The 23,146-nt window shown below is 45.9% G+C and overlaps 1 protein-coding gene across 1 annotated transcript in view; it reads left to right on the forward strand.

The window, feature by feature from the left end:
• Positions 1-14,519: 14,519 nt before the first annotated feature.
• Positions 14,520-23,146, forward strand: part of MSN (moesin) — a 78,222-nt gene continuing 69,595 nt past the window's right edge. The window contains exon 1 of the mRNA XM_079961338.1: positions 14,520-14,671. Within this exon, the coding sequence (XP_079817464.1) occupies positions 14,660-14,671 (12 nt within the window). The 5' untranslated portion in view covers positions 14,520-14,659. The remainder of the gene's footprint in view (positions 14,672-23,146) is intronic.

The following is a 23,146-nucleotide window of genomic DNA, read 5'->3' on the forward strand; positions in this document are numbered from 1 at the left end:
CCAGCGAGACCAGTTATCTTCCGTAGATTCCCACAATGAGGATGTCTACTGAGCTTTGGACCAATCCGACTGACACCACCGCTCCCAAGCTACGAGCGCATCGTTGAACCAGCGGTCATCTGACGCACCTTGAGGGACCTGCTCCAACTGCGGAGAAAACCACGAGCGTCGGACATGCAGGTTTGGGGATACCACATGTTGCCACTGTGGGAAGACTGGGCACATTGGTCGAGTCTGCCGCTCCAAGATCTCTGGAGCATGACCCAAGCAATGTGTCCACGAGGCCTACATAGAGGAGGAGTTACAGTCCACCTCTCCAGCCAGGGTACTTCAACTTCCTTCCCTGGGGTCCAATAAGCTTAGGGTACACCTCAAGATGGAGGCCCACTACCCTCCTTGATTGTATGCACCCCTACCGGGCTCTTGAGCAATGGCCATCCACTGTGGTGTGGGGGGCTCCAAGAGGGTTCTCCCTGGGGGACACCATGTACATCCGAAACTATGGGCCTGGACAGGGTTGGGTCCCTGGTATCATTGCCCGCTGTACAGATCCAGTTTCCTACAAGGTAGGGTTGGAGGGGTACTGGTTTAGAAGAGACACCTCCACCAGATCAGAGCCAGAGCACCTCCAAACTCGGAACTTCAAGCGGAACCAGAGGACAGAGAAATGGGTACTTCGGGAGTTTCTGTGCCCAGGCCAGGGTGGGAACCAGACGGGTTGCCGGTGACTGAGTTACCCCAGCAGGGCGACTTCAGGCCAGAATCCTCAGTGGCTCCATCGGCAGTGACCCCTTTGGAGCCGGCCTTTCTGACCGCCCCACTCAGACCGCGGGTACCGGAGGAACCTCCTGGGTCACCCACTCGGGCACAGGAACCGCGACGGTCACAGCAGGAGCAGAAAAGGCCGGCACACCTTGATGACTATTTTGTTCCTTTTGTTAGGAAGTTGGGGCGAGGAGTGTTATGTATGGGGTTTAACACATTTTATGTTACAAGGCGCGTTCTAACCAATCGTATAAGTGTTGGTAGACGAACATTCTAATGGCAAGTAAGCACATGCACTTTCAACTGTCAACGGTCAATTCTTTGCTCGGGTTCATTATTGGGTTGTCCAGTCAGTTTGGTTCTTGTGTTCCTATGAGTGAGCTGTTGTCACTGACAAATGTTGAACAAATTTAGTTGAGGAACTTATACTGCCTTGGGCTTCTGACTTTTTCCGAATATTTAACAGTAGTAGTAGTAGTAGTAGTAGTAGTAGTAATCCTGCTGATTAATTGTTTTTGAAAGATGCTCACCCACCCATGTCTCACACATAGAACTAAATGCCTATTTTATGATGGCACCTGCAATTGTTAGAATTGGTTTGGGGGGGTTTCCCCCCCCCCAAAAGCAGCATTTTTATGACTTCAAAAACAGGACAAATTGGGGGCCAAATGGGACAGGAAACTCTGTGCCGCCCAAATGGGACTGTCGTGTATTTTAAGGGATGTGTGGCAACCCTATATCATGTGTATCATCTTTGCAATCCTTACAACAGCCTTCTAACTTAGGCCAGTGTTGTTTCCTTCCTATCGCACGTGTGAGAGCTGAGGCAGTGAGAGACAGAGGGAGAGCATGTGAAGCTGCCTAGCAAGCACAGAGCAGGGGGCAGCCTGAAGCAGGAACTCCCAGCACTGAGCTCATGCTCACAGTCACTATAGCGCAACCACTATGACTGACAGCCATGGCTGGCAGCGCCTGTTCTGGCCCCTAACATGAACTGGGAATGTGTCCTGCCTCACTGAAGCCTTGTGTACCATGGTCATGTTGCTGCAGTGGTAGTTTCTGGGGTCTGGTGAGATCTTAACATGAGCTCTCACTAGCACCTGGAAGCTGCCATTGCCGCCACTTCTCATTTCTCCAACAGCGGCAGTGGGATGTATGCGCAACACCCCTGCCATGGAAGTGTTGTGTGGGCAACCCCAGTGCCTGGCCTTCCATCCAAGACTCCTTCACAAATGTGAGGGAAAGTGGCAGCTTCCAGCGAGATCTCACAAGAGCCCCACAAAATATTGCCAGAAGCTGCAGCCACTTCTCCTTACTTCCTTGGTGGTAAGGTGGTGGGACACCCACAGTGGCACTGGGGAAGTGAGGAGAAGTGGCCGTGGCTTCTGGTGAGATGTCACGAGAGCCCTGCAAGATCTCACTGGAACCTAGAACGCATCGCCCCTTCTCCTCGCATCTATGGCAGAGGTGGGAGAGGCGGTCACAGGGCGCCCATGGGATTCTGCCTCCTGAGGTGACTGCCCTCAATCCACCTTAAGGGTGGTCAGCCCTGCAGACAGCAGCCATCAAAGGACAAGCCTTTGTAGTCAGCCAACACCATATAAGGAGTCAAGCCCATCTCTGGAATGTCCCACTTCACAGATTGAAGGTGGTGACTCACATGACCTACAAACAGAACACAACGTACCTACACACAGAAATTTCCTCTGCACAGAAAACTGGCATGTCTGGGAAAGCAATTCCCATTTTCCAACATACTAGTTTTTAATATGCATACAGTGGTACCTCAGGTTAAGTACTTAATTTGTTCCGGAGATCTGTTCTTAACCTGAAACTGTTCTTAACCTGAAGCACCACTTCAGCTAATGGGGCCTCCTGCTGCTCCTGCACTGCCAGAGCACCATTTCTGTTCTCATCATGAAGCAAAGTTCTTAACCCGAGGTAATATTTCTGGGTTAGCAGAGTCTGTAACTTGAAGTGTCTGTAACCTGAAGCGTATGTAACCCAAGGTACCACTGTATTTAATGTGTGTGTCTGTGTAAAAGCAAGTAAAACAACTTAAAGAGTTAACAAAAAACACAGAAAGTAGAAGGCTGGGAATAAAATAAAAGCCTTTACTGTCATGGGTGTGATGAATCTTAAAACGGAGTAATATACTAAATTACTGAATCAAATCCATTGATAAGCAGAGGGAGGAAACAGATTGCATTCTTCCATATTGACATACATTGTAGGCTCAAACCAGATCTCTGCAAATCTATCCTTTTTACATTGTCCCCTGGAAATGCATAGTTTGTTTTTCAGCTTTTCTAATAAAGCACGTTCCCAATATCTTCCTTTCTTTTGTAAAGGGAGAATTCCCTCATCCCAAAAAGCTTCACCTGCCATCTGATGCAGTGTCATTCAGAAAGAGGGTTGCCACTTGGTCTGCTTGAACCAGTCAGAGTGCCTATCTTGTCACTTCAAATCACTCCATACATCAAAACAAAAGGAAGCCCCTCCCTCCCATGTTATCATCCAGGGCTGTTGATATAATTTTCTGTGTGGGGAATTTGCACATTCTGAAAACAAGGTGTAAATCACATGCACCAGGGAATCCTCAGCCCATGTTAAGAGAAAGAAGCAGTGTTGCATGCAGGAGAAATACCGGAAGGAGCTTCCCTTTCACTAGATCACGTGGAGCAGTCCTTGCACTGGTTTTGCATTTCCTTTCTGCTTTGCACATAATTATACCACAGAAGCAGACACTACTTAACTGGGTCGGAACATTAACACACTCATTTAAATGCCACCAAACACACCCTTTTTGTGTGCAGATTGGTCATGCCTGCACAAGGTGAGTTTGGGCATTGCATTTTCTGGCAAAAGAACCACCTTCATTGCTTTTACTTCCCTGCTTTTACTTCAGTGCCCAAACTTTCCATGATCACATCCACAAGCAAATGTAGATACACGACAACCAGCAAAGAGGTCACTTCTGAACTCTGGATGGGAGAAAGGCAGATTTGGCATCACTGAGTCCTGTGTGGAAGATGCTTCAAGTGTCTGAACCTGCTTTTTGTGGGATAACTAGACTTATATAAGGAATGTGCTTATGGCTAATTGATGCATGACGGGGTTAAAACCATAGAGTAAGCTGTCCTGCCAGGCTTAATTCACCTTGAGAGGAAGGAGCTCAGCTAGGTAATCAAGCCTTTGTTCGCTCCCCAGTCTACCAGATGAACTCAGTGAAGAGTAGCCACATGACTCACACAGGCCTAATTGTGTTCCTATACCAATAATTTAGGAACTTTCACCACCTTGTGGCTAAGCGAAGTTTACTTTCTGTGTAACTTTTCTGGTTATATAAATTGGTTACGTAAACTTTGGTATGCGCGTGCGACATACCTCAAAGTATTTTGCCAGGTTTCGCCATGCTTGCATGCGCAGAAGCGGTCCTCAGGTTGTGGAAACCTCGGGATCTGACTAGACCTCCAGAATGGATTCTGTCTGCAACCAGAGGTACCACTGTATTTGCCCCAAACTTGGATCTTGGCATCCAGGAATTCTCCGTTTATAGCTATTTTTCATCGCACTAACATGTTTTCCTTCTCACTGCAAGCAAGCACTTAGAGGGAAAAGTGTACCTTTGGGTGCTTTGTATTCCACCCCCTCTTCCCCTTCCTCTGTTTGGCTGCGGTCAGGGAACATCAACAGAGTAGAGTACAGTAATCACAGCCGATTATCCTCTGTTTGTTGACTCTCATTCAGTTCCAGCACCCTTCTGTTTGTTCTAGATTATGGCATAATCAAGAATGAATGATAATGTGGTAAAAGGACAATGCCCTGCCCTGCAGCACTCAGAAAAGCAATAAGAAACCCAGACATCTGCCAAGAATCCCAAAGGAGCCTGTTTGAGCTGCATATAGCAGTGTGACACTTTTTCATTTCATACCTTCGTACAAAGTATTTTGCCAGCTTCATCAGGTTCACTAACTATGGCTGCTCCTTTTCTAAGTGCTTAAAGATTTATAGACAGAAGCTCTGAGATTTACAACAGCAAGCTCCTTTAATACCCTTTGGTACAGCTCATCAGGCCCTGGAGAGTGGAAGTCATTTAAAGTTGCTAGGTGTTTCCTTACCATCTCTTTTCCTATCTTGGGCTGCAGCTCCCTCCTGGCATTGTTATGACCAGGTTGCACAGTGCTTTCCTTTTGGGTGAAGACAGGGGTGAAGTATTCTGCTCATCTACAACAGTAATAAAGTGTTGTTGTTGGGGTAAAATAGGTGTGGAGTAGTTCTGCCTTCTTTCTGTCATGCAGTGCTATTTTTCTAGAAAAAGAGGTGCTGGAACTCACCATGAACACCTCAGTTGCCAGAACTGAATTCCAGCAAGTTCCAGCTGAAAAAAAGCCCTGTTGCCACCCAATAGCATTTCTCTGTCTTCTCCACACAGAGGATATACTACTTGCTTGTTCTTCCACTTGCTCTGAATGTAGCCAAAGAAACCTTTATTGTTATTTTTAACTGCCTCTGTAAGCCTGAGCTCCTTATGAGCTTTGGCCCTGCAACTGTTGGCAACTCGCATATATTCTTCCTTATTGATTTCCCCTTTCTTCCATTTCTTATACATGCCCTTCTTAAATCTCAGCTCACCTGTAAGCTTCTTATGACTTATGCAGCCACACTAGTTTCTTTAGATACCGCCCATCTAAAGCGGGCAGACTTGGGTAAATTGCCTGTAAAATGGGAACAAATACATTGGGAACAGGGCGCTTGACTGGCTTGAAACATACTCCAGGCTTACACCTATAGGACTGCTCTGCTTTACCACTTCTTCCCTTCACCCTGCAGTCTTGGGTCTACAGTGGTACCTCGGGTTACTGATGCTTCAGGTTACAGACTCTGCTAACCCAGAAATAGCACCTCAGGTTAAGAACTTTGCTTCAGGATGAGAACAGAAATCACACAGTGGCGGTGCGGCAGCAGCAGGAAGTCCCATTAGCTAAAGTGGTGCTTCAGGTTAAGAACAGTTTCAGGTTAAGTACAGACCTCCAGAATGAATTAAGTACTTAACCCGAGGTACCACTGTATTTTGAAGAGGAATGAAAAAAAGATGACAAAAGCACTCTGCACCATTGAAGGTTTATTAGAAATGATAGATCATAATAAAAGGCGAAACTTGCTACCCCTCCCTTTAGTTCACCCTGGATTATTTCCAATCCTCTTTCTTGACTAAAGCAAATTAGTGCTAGCAGTAATCCATTTACCAAAAATTTCATAATGGAAATGATTGAAATCTGCCAGTTAGTTCCATTATGCAATTGGAACTGATTGGTGCTGAGCCACTGGCAGGATGGCATCTTAATCAGTAACTTTAGCTTGGCTGAATGAACATGGAAATAACTGTTGAGATTTGCAGATGCTTGAGGTTTGGACTTCATTAAAAAAAAAAAGTTCTCCAAAAGTCTTTCTGCCTATGGCTGAAAGTAGCTGGCCACTCCCAAGTTATTTTTAACTGTTCTAAAAATAGAAGATGAAGTCTCCGTTGAAATGAACAAATTTTCGGATTGTAAGAAGCAGGAAATGATGATGTGTGTCTGTAGGTAACAGTTAGTGACAGCAATATCAAGTCACTGCAAATCTAACCACTTTGGGACAAAGTCTACTTTTATTTTTATTTTATTGTCTTTGGACCTTAAAATCCAGAGTGGTTCAATAGCTGTGCTGAATCTCAGTGCAATCTTCTACCACATTTGTGCTACAGCTAGCCTGTTCTTATTGTTAGAAAGGTTTCCCTAATGATTGACCTAAACCTGGAAACAGAAAATAAACATACTTAAAAATAACATAAAGGACTTAGGTAGTATCAATAGAGTGTTTGAAATGCATAGAGAAGATCCAAATCCCTGCCAAGACACAAAGCTCACTGGGTGATCTTGGGACAGACATTATCTTATCCTGCCCTACCTACATCACAGGGGTTGGTGTGAGGATAATTTGACAGGGCAGAGAACCATTGCATGCCTTCCTGAATTATTTGGAGTGAAGGTGGGGTAGGAATGGAATGAAGGGTCCATGTGAACATTGGTTGTAACATTGCCTGAGGGTTGTTCTCACGTTCCAGTGCCATAGCTACTTGGGGAGGGGGCTAGCTGGTTTTTTGCCCCAGGTAAAACTTCCAGAGGTGCCATTGAGGCTCCCAAGCCTGTGTGTGTGTGTATGCAAATGCATTGGGGGTGGGGGTGGTGCCAAACTGGGTCTTTGACTCAGGTGTAATAAAGCTCAGTTTCACCCCTGTCCCTTTCTTTTCCAACCCAGCTACTGTGCCTTTTAGTAGTTGAATGCCAGCCAGAAGGACATCAAGTGATGCTTCTTTCCCCAACAGGAGAAAATTAATTCCTGCCTGTTCAAGGAGCAGGAGCCAAGGGAGGTTCTACTCTCCCCACTCCTGTTCTCAAGTGTTTGTTTGTTTGTTTGTTTGTTTGTTTGTTAAGCTTCAGCTGCAACATGAGAAAGCATTTCCAAAGCTTACAAGTTCTAGAATTAAGCTATCAAACTTTTTATGGTTAAAGGTGAATTGGTGTCGTCTAGTCATCTCTGGAGGGGCCCCAATTAAATATAAATTAATCTATTTTCAAAGACCTATGCCTTTAAAGGCCAATTGTTTGGGTTCCCAGGCAGCGTTATTTAATCTGTATTGCTTGCTTCAGAGATGTCACTCAAAGGGGGCCTCAGCAGGCCAACAGCATTCCCGGTAAAAAGAAGCTCAGTTTTTTTATTTTGCAGTTTGTAGGTAACTTGGTAGGACCTAGCCAACTGGCTCCTTTGGAACCCACCCAAATAAATGCTTGATATCACAGGGGGCTGTGCAGAAAGAGGAGCTCCCCACCCAGCAGAGCTGGCCTCATGGGAGTTCCTTCTTTGTTCATCAAGAGCTGGAGAGGGTGGAGCAGAACTGGGAAGTTTTGCTGCTAGAAATGCCTATGTTTTCAGTTGTGACCCAAAGGGCACAAGCAGAGAATAGGATATAAGAGACTGGTTCAAACACAAAGTTATTATGATATAAATTTTAATCTGGTGCATGATGCATTATCCCCAGTTGGTGAATGGGTGCAGGGGCAGGGGGGAATGTGGAGGGCAGAGGGAAGTGGAGTACAACAAATAGAGGCCATGGCAATTTTGTTTAAGCTGTATATGAGGTTGAACATACATAAATGGGAATAAATATAAATACATTCAGGAATGTCAAGAAGATTTCCTGGGACCAATACACTGTAAGTGAATTGGGTCTCCTGCATTCCCGGCTCATGCAATCTATTGGCACAAGCTGCTGCTTATCTCTATACTATATTTGCACTAGTCTGTCATCATACTGTTTTCCTTGGCTATTTCCCAAGGTTCTAAAGGCAGAGGTGGGGGAAGAATGAGGACTGGTGAGTTAGAAAAAGAAGGGAACTAATGCCTGTGGTAAATGACTTGAGGGGGTTAATGGGAATGTTGGGGAGACAACTGGGTGCCTGAGGTAAGCAGTTAGACAAACACATGAGTTTTGTAGGCTTGGCAACAGAGTGAGCACATCTGGGCTGTCAAACTCCTCTCCCCATTTTATCATAACCCAAATTCCCAAGCTAAACAAGGCAAACAAACCAACAGAGATAGAAAGTCAATAGGGTGGTGGTAACCCGTTACCTCAAGAGACAGTGGAGTGCACCTCCAGGGGTGAAGTCAAACCACTGGAGAATCACAGCACCTGCTGTGGTTGCAGATAACTTATAACTGCAGCCGCCCACATTGTTATTGCTGAGTTAGCAGCACCAAAGTGACCTCTCTGGGGGTGTAAGCCTGGGCAGTGTGTTTGTAGGTCCTGGGCATGGATGTAGCCAGGGGGTGGGGCAAAGGGGGCAGCTGTCGTCATACCCAATCAAGTAAAACAATAGAAATACTTAACTGATCAATCACGTTGGTTCTACCCCCCTAACAAAAGTCCTGCCCCTCAAAAAAACCTGGCTACGCCCGTGGTCCTGAGCTGTCCAGATGACAAGACCCCCCTCTCAGCCTCACTGATGTGGTCCAAAGGAAATGAAAGTAACACACTTGGCACCAGCTTGGCTGCAGGAGTTGTCAGAAAGAGATGTACAAGACTCCATCCAACAGTCTTAGGGACTCCACTCTGGATTTGTTTAGGGCTTACTCCTTAGCTTTTTTCCTCCTGAAGATATCCCGCAAGGCAGTAGGTATGGATATTTCCTAAAGGTTTATTCCTAAAGTCATTATCATGAATGAGTGTAGCCACAAGGTAGTGGAGGTTTAGGATCAGAGATTTCCTTCTCCTAGATGGGCTACCTTGCCAGGCTGACGAGCCCAATGTGCCCTTCAGTTCCCTCTACAGCATGTGCAGCAACCACCATCTTGATCATTGGACCCACTCTTGGTCTTGTCTGCTCAATCTGTCAGAGTCTGTCTTTGCATACAAAGGAAGAAAGATTGCAGCATTTTGGACTAAAGGCGAGTAAGAGGCGACATGATAGGAGTTTATAGAATGATGCATCTCATGGAGAAAAGTTTTTCTACCCCTCTCATAACACCAGAACTTGTGAACAATGCTTGAAGCTGAATGTTGGGAGATTCAGGACAGATAAATGAAAGGACTTCTTCACACAGCACATAGTTAAACTATGGAACTCGCTCCCACAGGAGGCAGCAATGGCCAGCAATCCAGATGGTTTTAAAAGAGGATTAGATAAATTCACAGAGGATGATGCTATCCATGGCTACTAGCCATGATGGCTATGCTCTAGCCTCAATAGTTGGAGGCACCAATGCTTCTGGATGCCAGTTGCTGGAAACCACAGGAAGAGAGAGAGGGCTCTTTTTCTCAGGTGCTGCTTGCAGGTCTCCCCAAATGGGCACCTGGCTGGCCGCTGTGAGAACAGGATGCTGGAATAGATGGGCCCCTTTGGCCTGAGCCAACAGGCTCCTTTTATGTTTTCAAAATGTAAGGAGTGCAGCAAGTGTGTGCAAGGACATTAGAAGTGGGGCTTGCACATTGCCTGAATAGGACTCGATTCTCTGTGTGGCTAGACTTCCTATACAGTATGTTTTTTGTAACACACATACACAAAATAAACTCGTTAACAGAATGTCACTTTGAAACCAAAGAAGACTTTGGTGCATTGGGATTATGAAATAAAAACTCAAGTATATAAAGTCATGCCAAGAATGCAGCTACCTTGGTGATTGATGCTGGGCAAACTCTGCCTCAGGAATTCTAGCACTCTCAATAGAGAGCTGGCCTGGTCAGGGAGTTGCTGAGTTAATGAGGCAATCCTAAACATAATGTTGCAGTTTGGGGGCAGGTCAGTTTGCAGGATGTGTTCTGAGTTACTTCCGATTCTTGGGGTCCTATACCCAGCAAGGGTTAAAATCTGACAGAAGATTCTTTTGCTGAACTAGGCAATTGTAAGATAATGGCCTCAGCTTGCCTCTTAAGTACTTTCATTCCTATAACCAAATAAGTTGCTCTGGACAAATTCATGGAGGAGGAGAGGGCTATTGATGGCTGTTAGCCAGGATGACTGTGCTCTGCCCCCACAGTTGGAGGCAGCAATGCTTCTGAATGCCAGTTGCTAGAAACCACAGAGTGGGAGACTGCTCTTGAAAGGTCCTGCTTTTGGGCTGTTCTCACAGTGGCTGAGCAGTTGCCCCTTTTGGGAAACCTGCAAGCAGGACCCCAATAACAAGCGCACTTCCCCCTCCTTTGGCTTTCAGCAACAGGTATTCAGAAACATGACTGCCTCCAACCATGTATTGCACATTGCGTAATATGCAATGCCATTATCTGCAATGCAATCATGGTGGCGGGGGGGACGGGGGACGGGGGACAGGCTGTTAGATTGGCTATTGCACACAAGTAGTTCAGCCAGTAATCAGCCTGGATGGGGCTGATGAGAAGCTGCATGCTTCCAGGTTCCTTGCAGCGACTTAGAAGCCTCAAAAGAGAGTCATGGAAAACAGGAAGCAGAGGCAGGTATAAGACTGTTTCCTCTGCTTAAAGGAGGATAAGGAAACTGAAAGGGTTGCCTCACCTCCTGCCCACATCTGATAGGAAGACAGGGAAGGGAACAGTTAGAATAATAGAATCATAGAACTGCAGAGTTGGAAGGGACAATGCCCCCCACATCATCTAGTCCAGTTCCCGGCAATTCAGGAACCACAAGTTGCCCTAAACCTCTGTGACACAGGGTATTGTTGCATTGGATACAATGTAGAACATAGTCCCCTGGTTTTAGCAAAGAGGATACAGTTAGGAGTTTGGGCAGGAAAACTGGGGGAGCGTTCCCACAGCTTTGTCCAGGAAGGCTACTTTGAATGAATCTTGCATATTGCATACAGGAACGAATAAACCTGCTCCATTGATTGTCTCCAAGGGACAGCTCACTTGGTAGAGTATGAGACTCTTAATATCAGGGTTGTGCCCCACAAAGAGCAAAAGATTCCTGCATTGCATTTCAATGATTCTATAAAAGTGGTTCTTGTCTAAAGTGAGCTTAAGGAAAGTGGCCCCCAAGGGCCAAAATGGGTTGGGAAGCATTTGTTTTCTTTCCTGCCCTGTGTGTGAGTAGAATTTCTGAAGGTGTTCAAGCCATGGGAAAAACATTGGGAGCTTGTCATTTTCCCCCCAAAAAATAAACAAATGGAAATATTGGGGGGGGGGGGGGAGAAATACATGCAATAACTTGATTTTCTTATCAGTTTTAAATTTCACTACTTTAAGAACATGAAATGCATAATAATAATAATAATAATAATAATAATAATCCCCGCGGCCATCTGGCTGAGTTTCCCCAGCCACTCTGGGAGGCTCCCAATCAAATGTTAAAAACAGTACAGCATTAAATATTAAAAACTTCCCTAAACAAGGCTGCCTTCAGATGTCTTTTAAAGATAGGATAGCTGCTTATTTCCTTCACATCTGAAGGGAGGGTGTTCCACAGGGTGGGTGCCACTACCGAGAAGGCCCTCTGTCTGGTTCCCTGTAACCTCACTTCTTGCAATGAGGGAACCGCCAGAAGGCCCTCGGCGCTGGATCTCAGTGTCCGGGCTGAACGAGCTATATCTTAGCATGTAACATTGTACTGTTTGCAATATTTATTAAATTTGAGATTAGGAATCATTGTCAACACAGTCCTATAACAGCCAGTTTGGTACAATGGTTAGAGTGTCAAACTAGAACCTGGGAGAGTCTAGGATTTGAACCCCAACTCAGCCATGAAGCTCACTGAGTGACCTTGGGCCAGTTGCTACCTCCCAGCTTGACATACCTCACAGGGTTGTTGTGGGGACTAAACGAGGGTGGCAGAACTGTGTATGCTACTTTGAGTGTAAAAGGTGACACTTGGGGGGGGGAGTGGAAAACAAATGTAATAAATAAATAACATGTCTGCTCAGCAGTTAATTCCCATCAAGTTCAATGAGAAATACCTATTAGACTGCAGCCTTGGTTTCAGGCAAACAATAACTTTAAATATTCATTTGCAGCACCATAAGGTACCATATATACCTTGGTTTTTGCCACTTGGGAAAATGGGGGTGGCAGTGGAACTGAGTTTTTAATTACTGCTTCTACTATTGCTATTATTATTTGAGAAAGGACACACATTTCAATAACATACAAGAAGAAAGACAATACGATACAAATGAATAAATATTGAGCATAAAAACATTTGGGGGGATTGTTATGTTCACAACCCCAAAAAAGAATTACTGTTATTGGTATTGGGGGGGGTAGTAAACCCTCTCCCCAATTTAATTATTTTGTTACATATAACAATACAAATGTCTGAGAGATTTCAGCAAGCAAGCAAGAAGAAAAGAATTATGCCGAGTAGAGAGAGATACAAGTAATACTAAGAATAATAAGATAATGATTCCATGAAATAGCAATGGAGTAGTCAATAGTAAGTCCTGGTGTACAGTCATATAAAGGATACTTTGCAGGAACGTTCCAGCCACAAGTGAGCTCCCCCCACCACCCCTTTTTAATAGGTCTTCTCCATCAGCCTAGTCAGTATGCACACTGCTTTTCCATAGGAAACCATGTTCTCCAAAGAGATAAATATCTAGGAAGAAGAGAGGAAGCAACACACACACATGCGCGCGTGCACAAAAAACCCTTCCCAGCAACTCCATAAAGCAACAGTGATATATGATAAATGGGAGGCATAACATTTAGTTGTTTGGGGTGGAAATAATATATTTGTTAGTGTTTAGTTTTCGTATTTTCTAGTTGTTTGTTTCTCTCTCCATCCCATGGCTTCCACCTAGGGTGCACATGGGGAACACACTGACTGTCCCACCAATACCATGGGAGTCTCCCTCCCTCCCTCCCTGCCCTGGATAATGTGCATGTGCTCTGTGCTTCCCAATGGCATCTGGCTGCCTGCTGGGGGTAAAGAATAACTGGGGGGAAATGGGCCCTTGATCTGATCCAACAGCCTGGCAATTATATATATAATTATATAATAAAACACTTTTCCATTTAAGCGTCATTGTGTGCATATTATATATAACTGAACAACTAAAAAGAAAACCCACGAGAAATGTCATAGTGAAAAGTATACTAATTGTATAGATATATCATCCCCAGTACATCACTGCGCATGTGAAACCCATGCCACAGGAAAAGAAGAAGAATGAAATAGTGCTATAAACGATCCATTTGTGTGTGGTTGATTGTGCCAGTAGATTACAGTGGTCCCCAAACTTTTTTCAGGCCCCTTGATTTCATAAACGCAGCCCTCCCCACCCTGTGCTCCTACAATAAAAATTAAAAACAGTAGCAATTTATTAAGCATTTATTCACAATCCAATCAAAAGTATTTAATTAATTCAGCAAAACTGGTTAGCTTAATCCAGTGATACTTGCTCTTCTAAGTCTGATGGTCATTTTCACCTCCAGGATCCTCCCCCTGAGTAATCCCACTGCCCCCCAGGGGGTGGTACCACTCATTTTGGGAACAATAGCTCTAAAGTGTCAGGGGGAGACTGTAGGAAGACAAGGGGAGCCCCCATTTCAAATCCCCACTCAGCCACGAAGCACACTAAGCCACCCTAACTTACCCCTCAGTGGTGTTGGGAAGGCAAATGGGATCGTTATGTCACTTTGAGCTTCTGGGAGGAAAGGGGGGGATATAAACTTAATACACACTGTTCCGTTCTTTGCAAGAGAAAGAGCAAGGCATTTTCTTCCGCTTGAAAAAAAAGATGGAAGAAATATAAGGTGGATTTCATAGAGTGCTGTAAAAGTGAGAAACACAGAATCATAAATTGTAGAGTTTGAGGGAACCCCAAGGGTCATCTAGTCCAACCCCCTGTAATGCAGGAATAGTGAAAGAATTTGTGTGTATTGATGTATGATATAGCAACAGGGAACTGTCTGATACCCTTTCGACGCCATCTAGGCCGGTGGCTATTCGTTCATCTTGTGGCAGGGAGTTCCAGAAGGGAATGAGTTCTTTCCCGAAAGCGCTTAAGCGCTCGAGCGATAGCAAAGTGGGACAGAAAAATCCCCTCACCGCCCTCCCGCTCCCCACCGCCCTTCCTGCTCCCGGGGGTGGGGTGGGGGTTGTTCTGCGGAAGGGGTGGGCGAGGAAGCCCCTGAGGGGACCCAATCCTCGCCTGCCAGCTTGCGGCCGGAGTCAGGACGCCAGGCTCGGGAGGGGCGGGGGCTCGGGAGCGACTGCCCCAAAGAAAGGCGGCGCACGCTCCGCGGGCCCACAGAGGTTGGCGGGCGGGGAGAACTGCCCAGTCAGTCGAGCCCGTTAGCAGAAGGAAGCGCCCAGCAGCAGCAGCAGCAGCAGCGACAGCCGCCCTGCCCAGAGACTGAAGCCCGCCGAGCCAGCCCGAAGGCACCATGCCCAAAACGGTACGGAGAGCCTGCCGGGAGAGGCTTGCGCCCTCCACGGAGTGAATGGGAGGCCCCGCGCGTTGCACTTCTCCCTCAGCCCCGCTCTCGAACTGAGAGTCGACCCCGTTTGCTTCCCGCCTGGGGAGGAGGAGGGCTTCCCTTGCGCGCGTAAAGCCCCCTCTGCGCCTCAAAGAGTTTCTCTTTGCTTGACCCTGCGCGCCACGGAGGCTTCTCTGCTTCACGTTCTCCGGGCGGGCTCCGGGCCGCGGGGTGGAGGGGGGGGGTGTGGGGAGGCGGGCGACAGTTCGAGCCCGGCTGACGGCGACGGGGCGGGGGATGACGGCGGCTCCCGGTCCTGCCACTTCCCTAGTCTCCCGGTTGGCGGCGGGTCTCTCCCGTCTCCTCCTTTCTCCGGGGCCCGCTGACCCGCCTGAGGCATTTGGGTCCTTCCCTCTCTCCTTCCCTCACACTCTCGCCTCTTCCTCGTGAATGGGACACATTCATGGCAGGAAGGAGGAGGAGGAGGGAGGGAGGGTGGATCTTTGTGAAGCGGGAGGGCAAGCGCCCGCTGTCGGCTGCTTGGCTGACTGAGGGGGCGCGCGGGCGGCTCTCCAAAGCCAGTGGGCCTTCTCCAAGGGGCGTCAGTCGGGGCGCGCCTCTAGCCGCACGAGAAAGTTGTGTCCTCCCCCCTCCCTGCCAGCCCAGCCCAGCCCACTCTTCTCGCACCCCCCTCCTTGATGCGCCCCGGCCCACGCCCCGCTTCGGGCCTTGAGTTGGCATTTGTTCCTCAGCGCTTCTCAAGAGCCACTGAAAGTTCGGCGGTTAGATGGGGGCCTGTTTGTCGCTGCCATCTCCCTCCCCCATGTGGCCGGAGATGTGTGACCGTTTTTCCTCGGAGAACTCCTCTTAGCTGAAACTGAGGCAAAAATCCCGGGAAAACCTCTTTGAGTAGAGAAGCTGGATGTGAATTCAGCTTTTGAGCAGGTCATGAACTGAACCACTTCACAACTTTCCACTCCTGTTTATTACTGAAACCAATCTAAATTTATTTACTACCTCCTATATATCGCAGTCTGATTGATTCAGAATGCTAGATGCCCCAGTTATGTTTTCTGTGAAACCCAAGGACTCTGACTGTACATTGCAACACACTGATGATGCCTTTGGGGTTGTTTCAAACATTTTTTCACCCACTCTGAGTGCTGTTTCAGCAATGGGAGGGTGGGGGGTATAAATATTCTCTGTAGTTATATATGTAGCGTTGCTCGTTTCATTTGGCGGGTTGGACAGGGCAGCATCCGTTGGCGAAAGGGCAGGTTTGGTCACCCTGCAAAAGTGCAGTGCTACGATTTGCTCTGTAGGGATAGCTGGCGGGGCCTGGGGAGGTAACGATAGCTTGGCGTTTTGTGTTGTGATTAACGCCCCCCCCCCAAAAAAAAAAAAAAACAATTTGCAAAAGTCCAAGTGACCAGTCTCTGAGAGGACTAACTTGACCAGGAACTTGAGTTAGGACTGCAAACTTTTAAGCAGCAGAAAGGTGTTGTTTTTTTTTTTTTGAGCAAAGGTACATAATGTTACCGGGGGCATGCATCCTTATGAATACATGTTTTTCTGAGGGCTGGATGCAAAAGAAGATGGGCACTCCTTACCTTTGTGTAAAGGGGGACAGGCATTCATTACAAGATGCTCCTTCCCAGTGTTCCCTCATCTTTACAACCATCAAGGTTACTAGAAACTCCTGTTCTCTTTTGATTCAGGTATCCAATGCATAATTCCTGCTTTTATTTTTCTCCTCACCTTACCTAAGGCTGCAATCTTATGTATGTTTGTAGGGAAATATGCCCCACTGAACTCAGAGGGTCTTACTTGTGGGTATATGTACATAAGACACCACTCTGCAATTTTCTGTGAAAATAACCCATGCTTAAGTCTCAACTAAATCAATGGAGCTGATGTTGCAATAGGTCTCACACATTTCGGGGTAACTTAAGCATGCCTCACTTTCAAGGGCTTGCGCTACCCACTGATAATTTTGTGTGAGGCTAATTTGCAAGGAGTTTCTATCTTAGGGGCTATGGAGGGGTGTTGGTATGCACAGCATTGCTGCAAGCTGTGGGTAACTGGCCTGGAAAGACCCTCTTCTGCCTCAGACCCTGAAGAACCACTGCAAACAATACTGAGCTAAATGGACCAATGGCTTGACTCAGTTTGAGGCAGCTTCCTGTGTTCCATTTTGCACTTACAAAAGTGTGTGTGTGTGTGTTCAGAAATAATGAAGCTCCTGCTGCTTGCACTCAGTGGAGGCAGCTGGATAAATTAATGCAGTTGTGCAACTTTCCATTGGCAACCACCAGCAAGCAGTCATGCCCTCTGGTTGCTTTGCATCTTAGAAAGACTTGCATGAGAGTTTTATTCTCTTCCACGAAACGCAAAAAACCCCACAGGAAGATGCCAAGCCCAGGACGTCTTCTCCCTATATCCTGGCCCTTCAATGGCACCAGCTCTCCAGGCAGAGGGTTGATCACATCTCACTGCAGGAAGCATAAAGCAATCTCTTTCTGCTTGGGTTTTCCCTGCTATGGTGAAACCCATCTATGGGTAGGACAACCATTTTACTCTTAGAGGGGGATTTTGAGCATTGATAAGCATATACTCCTGAATGTGTTTCTTAATGAAGTATCAGAAATTCTGTGACTATGAAAACTACATCAGCTGTCGTAGATGCATAACGGTATAACCAGTTTAACACACTTTGTGGCTAAAGTTAGGAACCACAAGAAACTGCCTCATACTGAGTCGGGCCATTGGTCCATCTTGCTCAGTACTGTCTACACTGACTGGCAGCAAGGGCTCCCAAGGGTTTCAGGAAGCAGATGCCAAGAGGGATTGAACCTGAGACCTGCATGCAGATTCTCCACCACTGATCTCTGTTCTCTATGGGTCTTCCAGCTTTATTGTAATTCATAATTCGTTTCTCTCTTTGAGTTGCTACAGAGCCTTGTCTCAGCTTGACTCAAAAGTATTTCTTGGCTAAGGGAGGGTCTGTTGCCTTAAATGCTGAGCTTCTCAAGCCCATACTTGACTTCCTTTTGAAAAAAGGAGGTTGTCTGCGGGGAAGGCCCTCTTTATGTAAAAAAGGAGAGAGACTTTTGCAAGAAACACTTTTGCTTCTTGCTATTTAGTTTCCAATTAGAAAACTTCTGGAGCTAACAAAAAGTTAGAAATCCTAAAACAGTTTTTTTTAAAGAGAGAGAGAGAGAGGCATGCAGCATAGGAGAGTAAGATTTTTTATTTTTTTTAGAAGGAAAATGTTCCATGCATATCTCTTTAAAGTAATGAATGAATTGTGATTCCGGCGCACCTGACTGTTGGGAAAGACCTGTTCGATTCTTTGATCTGCTGTTCCCTTGATTATACAATAGGTTCTTTAAAGGGACTGATATTTGATACTTTCCATTTCTTTGATGGCATATAACCTTTGAAATGAGATTGGTTATGCAGATATTCCTTCCCCTTCCTTAAGTTAGAACATTTTGGCATGTGAAAACCCACCCCAAAAAGAAAGAGAAAGAAAGCGACTTCATTCTTCCAACCCTTTTCCTACATGCTTTCTGAGCAATGAGTAATTTTTAGAACTTGCATCAGTTAGTAACTAGGAACACACACTGTAGGAATCATTGCTAAGACATCCAGTGGTTCAGATGAATGTTGTAAGTAGGTGTCACTTCCTGCCCCTCCACACCCTGTTGCAACTCTTCTTCTTCCTTAGCCTTGGTGCGCCAGCTTAGGGGCAGCTTTACAGATCAGTTTTGTGTACAGTGGTACCTCGGGTTACAAACACTACAGGTTACAGACTCCGCTAACCTGGAAGTAGTACCTCGGGTTAAGAACTTTACCTCAGGATGAGAACAGAAATCGCACAGCAGCGGGAGGCCCCCATTAGCTAAAGTGGTACTTCAGGTTAAGAATGGTTTCAGGTTAAGAATGGACCTCCGGAACGAATTAAGTTCATAACCAGAGGTACCACTGTATTTGCAGATAATGAGTGTTAAGTAGCTGCATATGGAAGTCCGAGGTGGATTCAGAAGCTAAATGCTCATGAATGTGGACATGCAGATTTGATTAAATATTTAGCCTTCTGGAATGAGTTAAAGACCTGCTAGCCAGATTCCTCCTCTGGTGGGGATGTCTTAAGACTATCTTTGAGATCATGTTTAGATAACAAAGATGTGAGGTTACCTACTATGTATCTGGTAAACATCTGTATGCTATAATTGTTAAAGTGGGCTGCTGGATATGTTCTGGAAAAAGTCCTGGAAGCCTAGAATTAAGAATTGATGCTGGAACCTGGGACACAGAGATGCTTTTCTAGGCTTGCCGTTACATGTAATGACTAAGTGGTTATTGCATGGACCTTGGCTGGGGTGTTTGCAGCCTGCTGTTTCACTAGAATAACTATTATCTAGATCTATTACAGTCGTTATGGGACGCGGGTGGCGCTGTGGGTTAAACCACAGAGCCTAGGGTTTGCCTATCAGAAGGTCGGCAGTTTGAATCCCCGCGACGGGGTGAGCTCCCGTTGCTCAGTCCCTGCTCCTGCCAACCTAGCAATTCGAAAGCATGTCAAAGTGCAAGTAGATAAATAGGTACCGCTCCAGCGGGAAGGTAAATGGTGTTTCCATGCACTGCTCTGTTTTGCCAGAAGCAGTTTAGTCATGCTGGCCACATGACCCGGAAGCTGTACGCTGGCTCCCTTGGCCAATAAAGCGAGATGAATGCTGCAACCCCAGAGTCGGCCACGACTGGACCTGATGGTCAGGGGTCCCTTTACCTTTATTACAGTCATACCTTGGATCCCGAATGCCTTGGTACTTGGACGTTCTGGCTCCTGAACACTGCAAACCCAGAAGTGAGGTTTCTGGTTTGCGAACGTTCTTTGGAACCTGAACATCCAATGGGGCTTCCATGGCTTCCGATAGGCTGCAGGAGCTTTCTGCAGGCAATCAGAAGCTGTGCTTTGGTTTCTGAATGTTAAGAATGCAATAACACATTGCAAATTCACCTACTCTAACATTATTTACAAATATCCTAGCAACTAACAGGCACTTTGGCTACCAGAGGCTATCAGTATGATGGCTGTAATCTGCCTCTACAGTCGGAGGCAGTGATGCTTCCGAATACAAATTGCCACAAACTCCAGGAGGGGATAGTTCTTGGGTCCTGTTTGCCAGTTTCCCCTCTGGGTTAGCCACTGAGAGAACAGGATACTGAACTAGATGGGCCATTGGTTTGATCCAGCAGGCTCTCCTGGTGGTCCACCAAATACTATTTTGTCCACCCATTGTTTACATTGTTGATTTAAGCTGAACATGTTTGCATTGCAAGATACCTTGGGTATGTGTGTGCATTACTTGGTTTCTTCTTCATCATCATCATCATCATAATCATAATTATTATTATTTATTACTTATACCCCGCCCATTTGGCTGGGTTTCCCCAGCCACTCCGGGTGGCTTCCAACAGATTAAAAATACATTAAAACATCAGTCATTTAAAAAGTTCCCTAAACAGGGCTGCCTTCAGATGTCTTCTAAATGTCAAATAGTTGTTTATTCCTTTGACATCTGATGAGAGGGCATTCCACAGGGCGGGAGCCACTACCAAGAAGGCCCTCTGCTTGGTTCCCTGTAACTTGACTTCTCACAGCGAAGGAATTGCCAGAAGGCCCTTGGCACTGGACCTCAGTGTCTGGGCTGAATGATGGGGGTGGAGACGCTCCTTCAGGTATACTGGGCCAAGGCCATTTTGGGCTTTAAAGGTCAGCACCAACACTTTGAATTGTGCTCGGAACCACTTGAGCCTGCTTCAGACTCGTTTGGTGCAAAATGTGTGAGCAGCCCACCCCAATCAAGTGCATTCAGTTTGCCTGACATGAATGGCTGATGAGGGTTTCGGCTGAGTGTGTGTGGCTTACTCAATGAAAGCATCACAATTGTGCAGATATGAAATCAGCTTCTGCGATGTTGATTCCTGGTTGGCCCACTCAAACACAAAGTTGCAGATGTAGAATTGCATATTCTTGTGAATTGTGATGTGCACCAGCCCTCCTAATTTCTAGAACAGCATTTCTCAAATTTGCTTTCAAGCAGGCCTCCACGCCCCAGCCACCCCAGTGCTTCCCTACTCTCTAGCCATGCTATAGCCTTCTGGTTGGAGCGATGCCAGCACCAGCAGTGCCCCATATAGCAGGTCACCTGGCATTCCTGGAAAAGTTGACCAGTTTTGCCTTTAAGAACAAAAGAACATAAGAGTCTTCTGGATCAGGCCAATGCCCAACTCATCCAGTGTCCTGTTCTCATAGTGGCCAACCAGATGCTGTAATGGAAAGGCCACAAGCATGATCCAAGCAAAAAAGGCTCTCCCCTCCTATGCTTTCCAGCAACTGGTATTCAGAAATGTTAGTGGCTCTGAGCTGTGGATGGAAGAGTTTAGTCATCACAGCTGGTAGCCGTCGATAGCCCTCTCCTCCTCTTAAAACCTAAACCCATCTAGCTTGGTGGCCATGGCACTATGGTCTAAAGCACTGAGCCTCTTGGGCTTGCCAATCGCACAGCGGCTTGAATTCGCATGACAAGGTGAGCTCCCATTGCTCTGTCCCAGCTTCTGCCAACCTAGCAGTTCAGAAGCACACCAGTGCAAGTAGATAAATAAGTACCGCTCTGGCGGGAAGGTAAACTGTCTCCGTGCGCTCTGGCACTTGTCACAGCATCCCATTTTGCCAGAAGCGGTTTAGTCATGCTGGCCACAGAAAGTTGTCTGTAGACAAATGCCGGCTCCCTCGGCCTTAAAAGCGAGATGAGCGCTACAACTCCATAGTTGCCTTTGACTGGACTTAACTGTCATGGAGTCCTTTGCCTTTTACCCTTTTTTTTTTTTAACCTGTGAGAGTGAGTTCCCTAGTTTAATTATGTGGTGTGTGAGTAAGTCCTTCAGAGCTGCAATTTTAAGGAGAAAGTTTTGTGTGGGTTATACCGGTAAATTAAATTATTCAGTGGAAAAACATTCTTATTTGATAGAATGGCTAGTTTCAGTAATTACTTTAACTATGTCATGTATTATTTTGTTTTTATGTATCTTCTTTTGTAATGGCTTCAGCTAAACACAAAAGCAATAAAGTGGGTTTTTTTGTTTTTTTTGTTTTTGCTTGGTAAAGGTGGCTGGAAGACAAGACAAGTGGGCGGAAAGGAAGGATTAGAGCAGTGTTTAATGAACCAAAGGGGGATAAAAGGTTGATTTTTAGAATAATGGAATGGGAGATAAAGAAACTAAAAGCTATTATAGGAGGAAGAAGTAGAACCTGCAGCAAAGAAGAATGAAAAGGAATGTGGATATATGTTTTAATCTGTTTATTGTTGGTTTTGTGTTTTAAATTGTTTAGAGAGGTGTTTTATGGTTGTCTTTAACTGATACTTTTATTATTTTATTCTCTTTGTAAACACTTTGAGCAGTGTATAAACTATGAAATAGAATAGATGCTTAGTGGGGGAGTGGGATAAAATATAAATGTGAAAGGAGGGGGGGAAACGAGGGTACTGTCAGTGGCGCACGTGTGTGTGAAAAAATATAAATTAAAGTGTCTTTTCTGCTCTCTCTTAAAAAGCCTACAAGTATAGGAATTGGGCCAAGGGTCGCTTTACTGCTCCTTCCATCCAGTGGTAGCAAGTCAGGAGCTTCTGGGAAGCTGGCAAGCAGGGGTACGTGGCAGTGGCTCATGGTGGGGAGACAGGAACAATGGTGTCCTCCCAGGGATGAAGGCTGGGTGAGCTCCATGTTGGCGGCATTGGCCCTGAAGGTACATGTGCAGCCCCAGCACCAGACCTCACCACCACTTCCTTCATGAGCCACCACTGAAGGTGGGGAAGGAATATCCTTCCATGAATGAGAAGTCTCAGACCTGCTTTCCCCTGTCTGTATGTCGTATGCATGATGTGGACTGAAAGAAAGATTAAAGCTATGGTGTGACACAGGTGTACTGAAGCCTACTGAAATAAAAGTATTAAGGCATGTCCATCTGTGCTGGATTGTGCCTTCCTCAACTTGGTCCTCTTCAGAGGTTTTGGACTACATCTTCCATCAATCCCAGCCAGCATGGCCTCAAGAAAGCCTGGTGCACAATGGGCTTTTAGGGTCTCATTACTTTCCTCTGTAAAATTGCCATGTACTTAAATTTGAGCATAACTTTTTACGAAATCTCACAATGCTGAGCAACGCTTTCCAGAAAGAAACTGCACCTTTAATGGCGACTTTCTAGTAATATGATTATGGATAATGTTCTACTGCTGTAAAACACCCAGAAGTGTCTGTTTTTTAAAATAATCAAGCAGCATTTAAATTTTATTAAATTAATAAGTGACTGATTAATAAGTGACTTGGTAACTGTCCTCTATGGAGACGCTGATCATATGTCTGATACAAGAGATCAAGGCTTGTCTG

The sequence above is a fragment of the Podarcis cretensis genome (genome assembly GCF_951804945.1).
Source record: "Podarcis cretensis genome assembly, chromosome: Z".
NCBI classification, from domain to species: domain Eukaryota; kingdom Metazoa; phylum Chordata; class Lepidosauria; order Squamata; family Lacertidae; genus Podarcis; species Podarcis cretensis.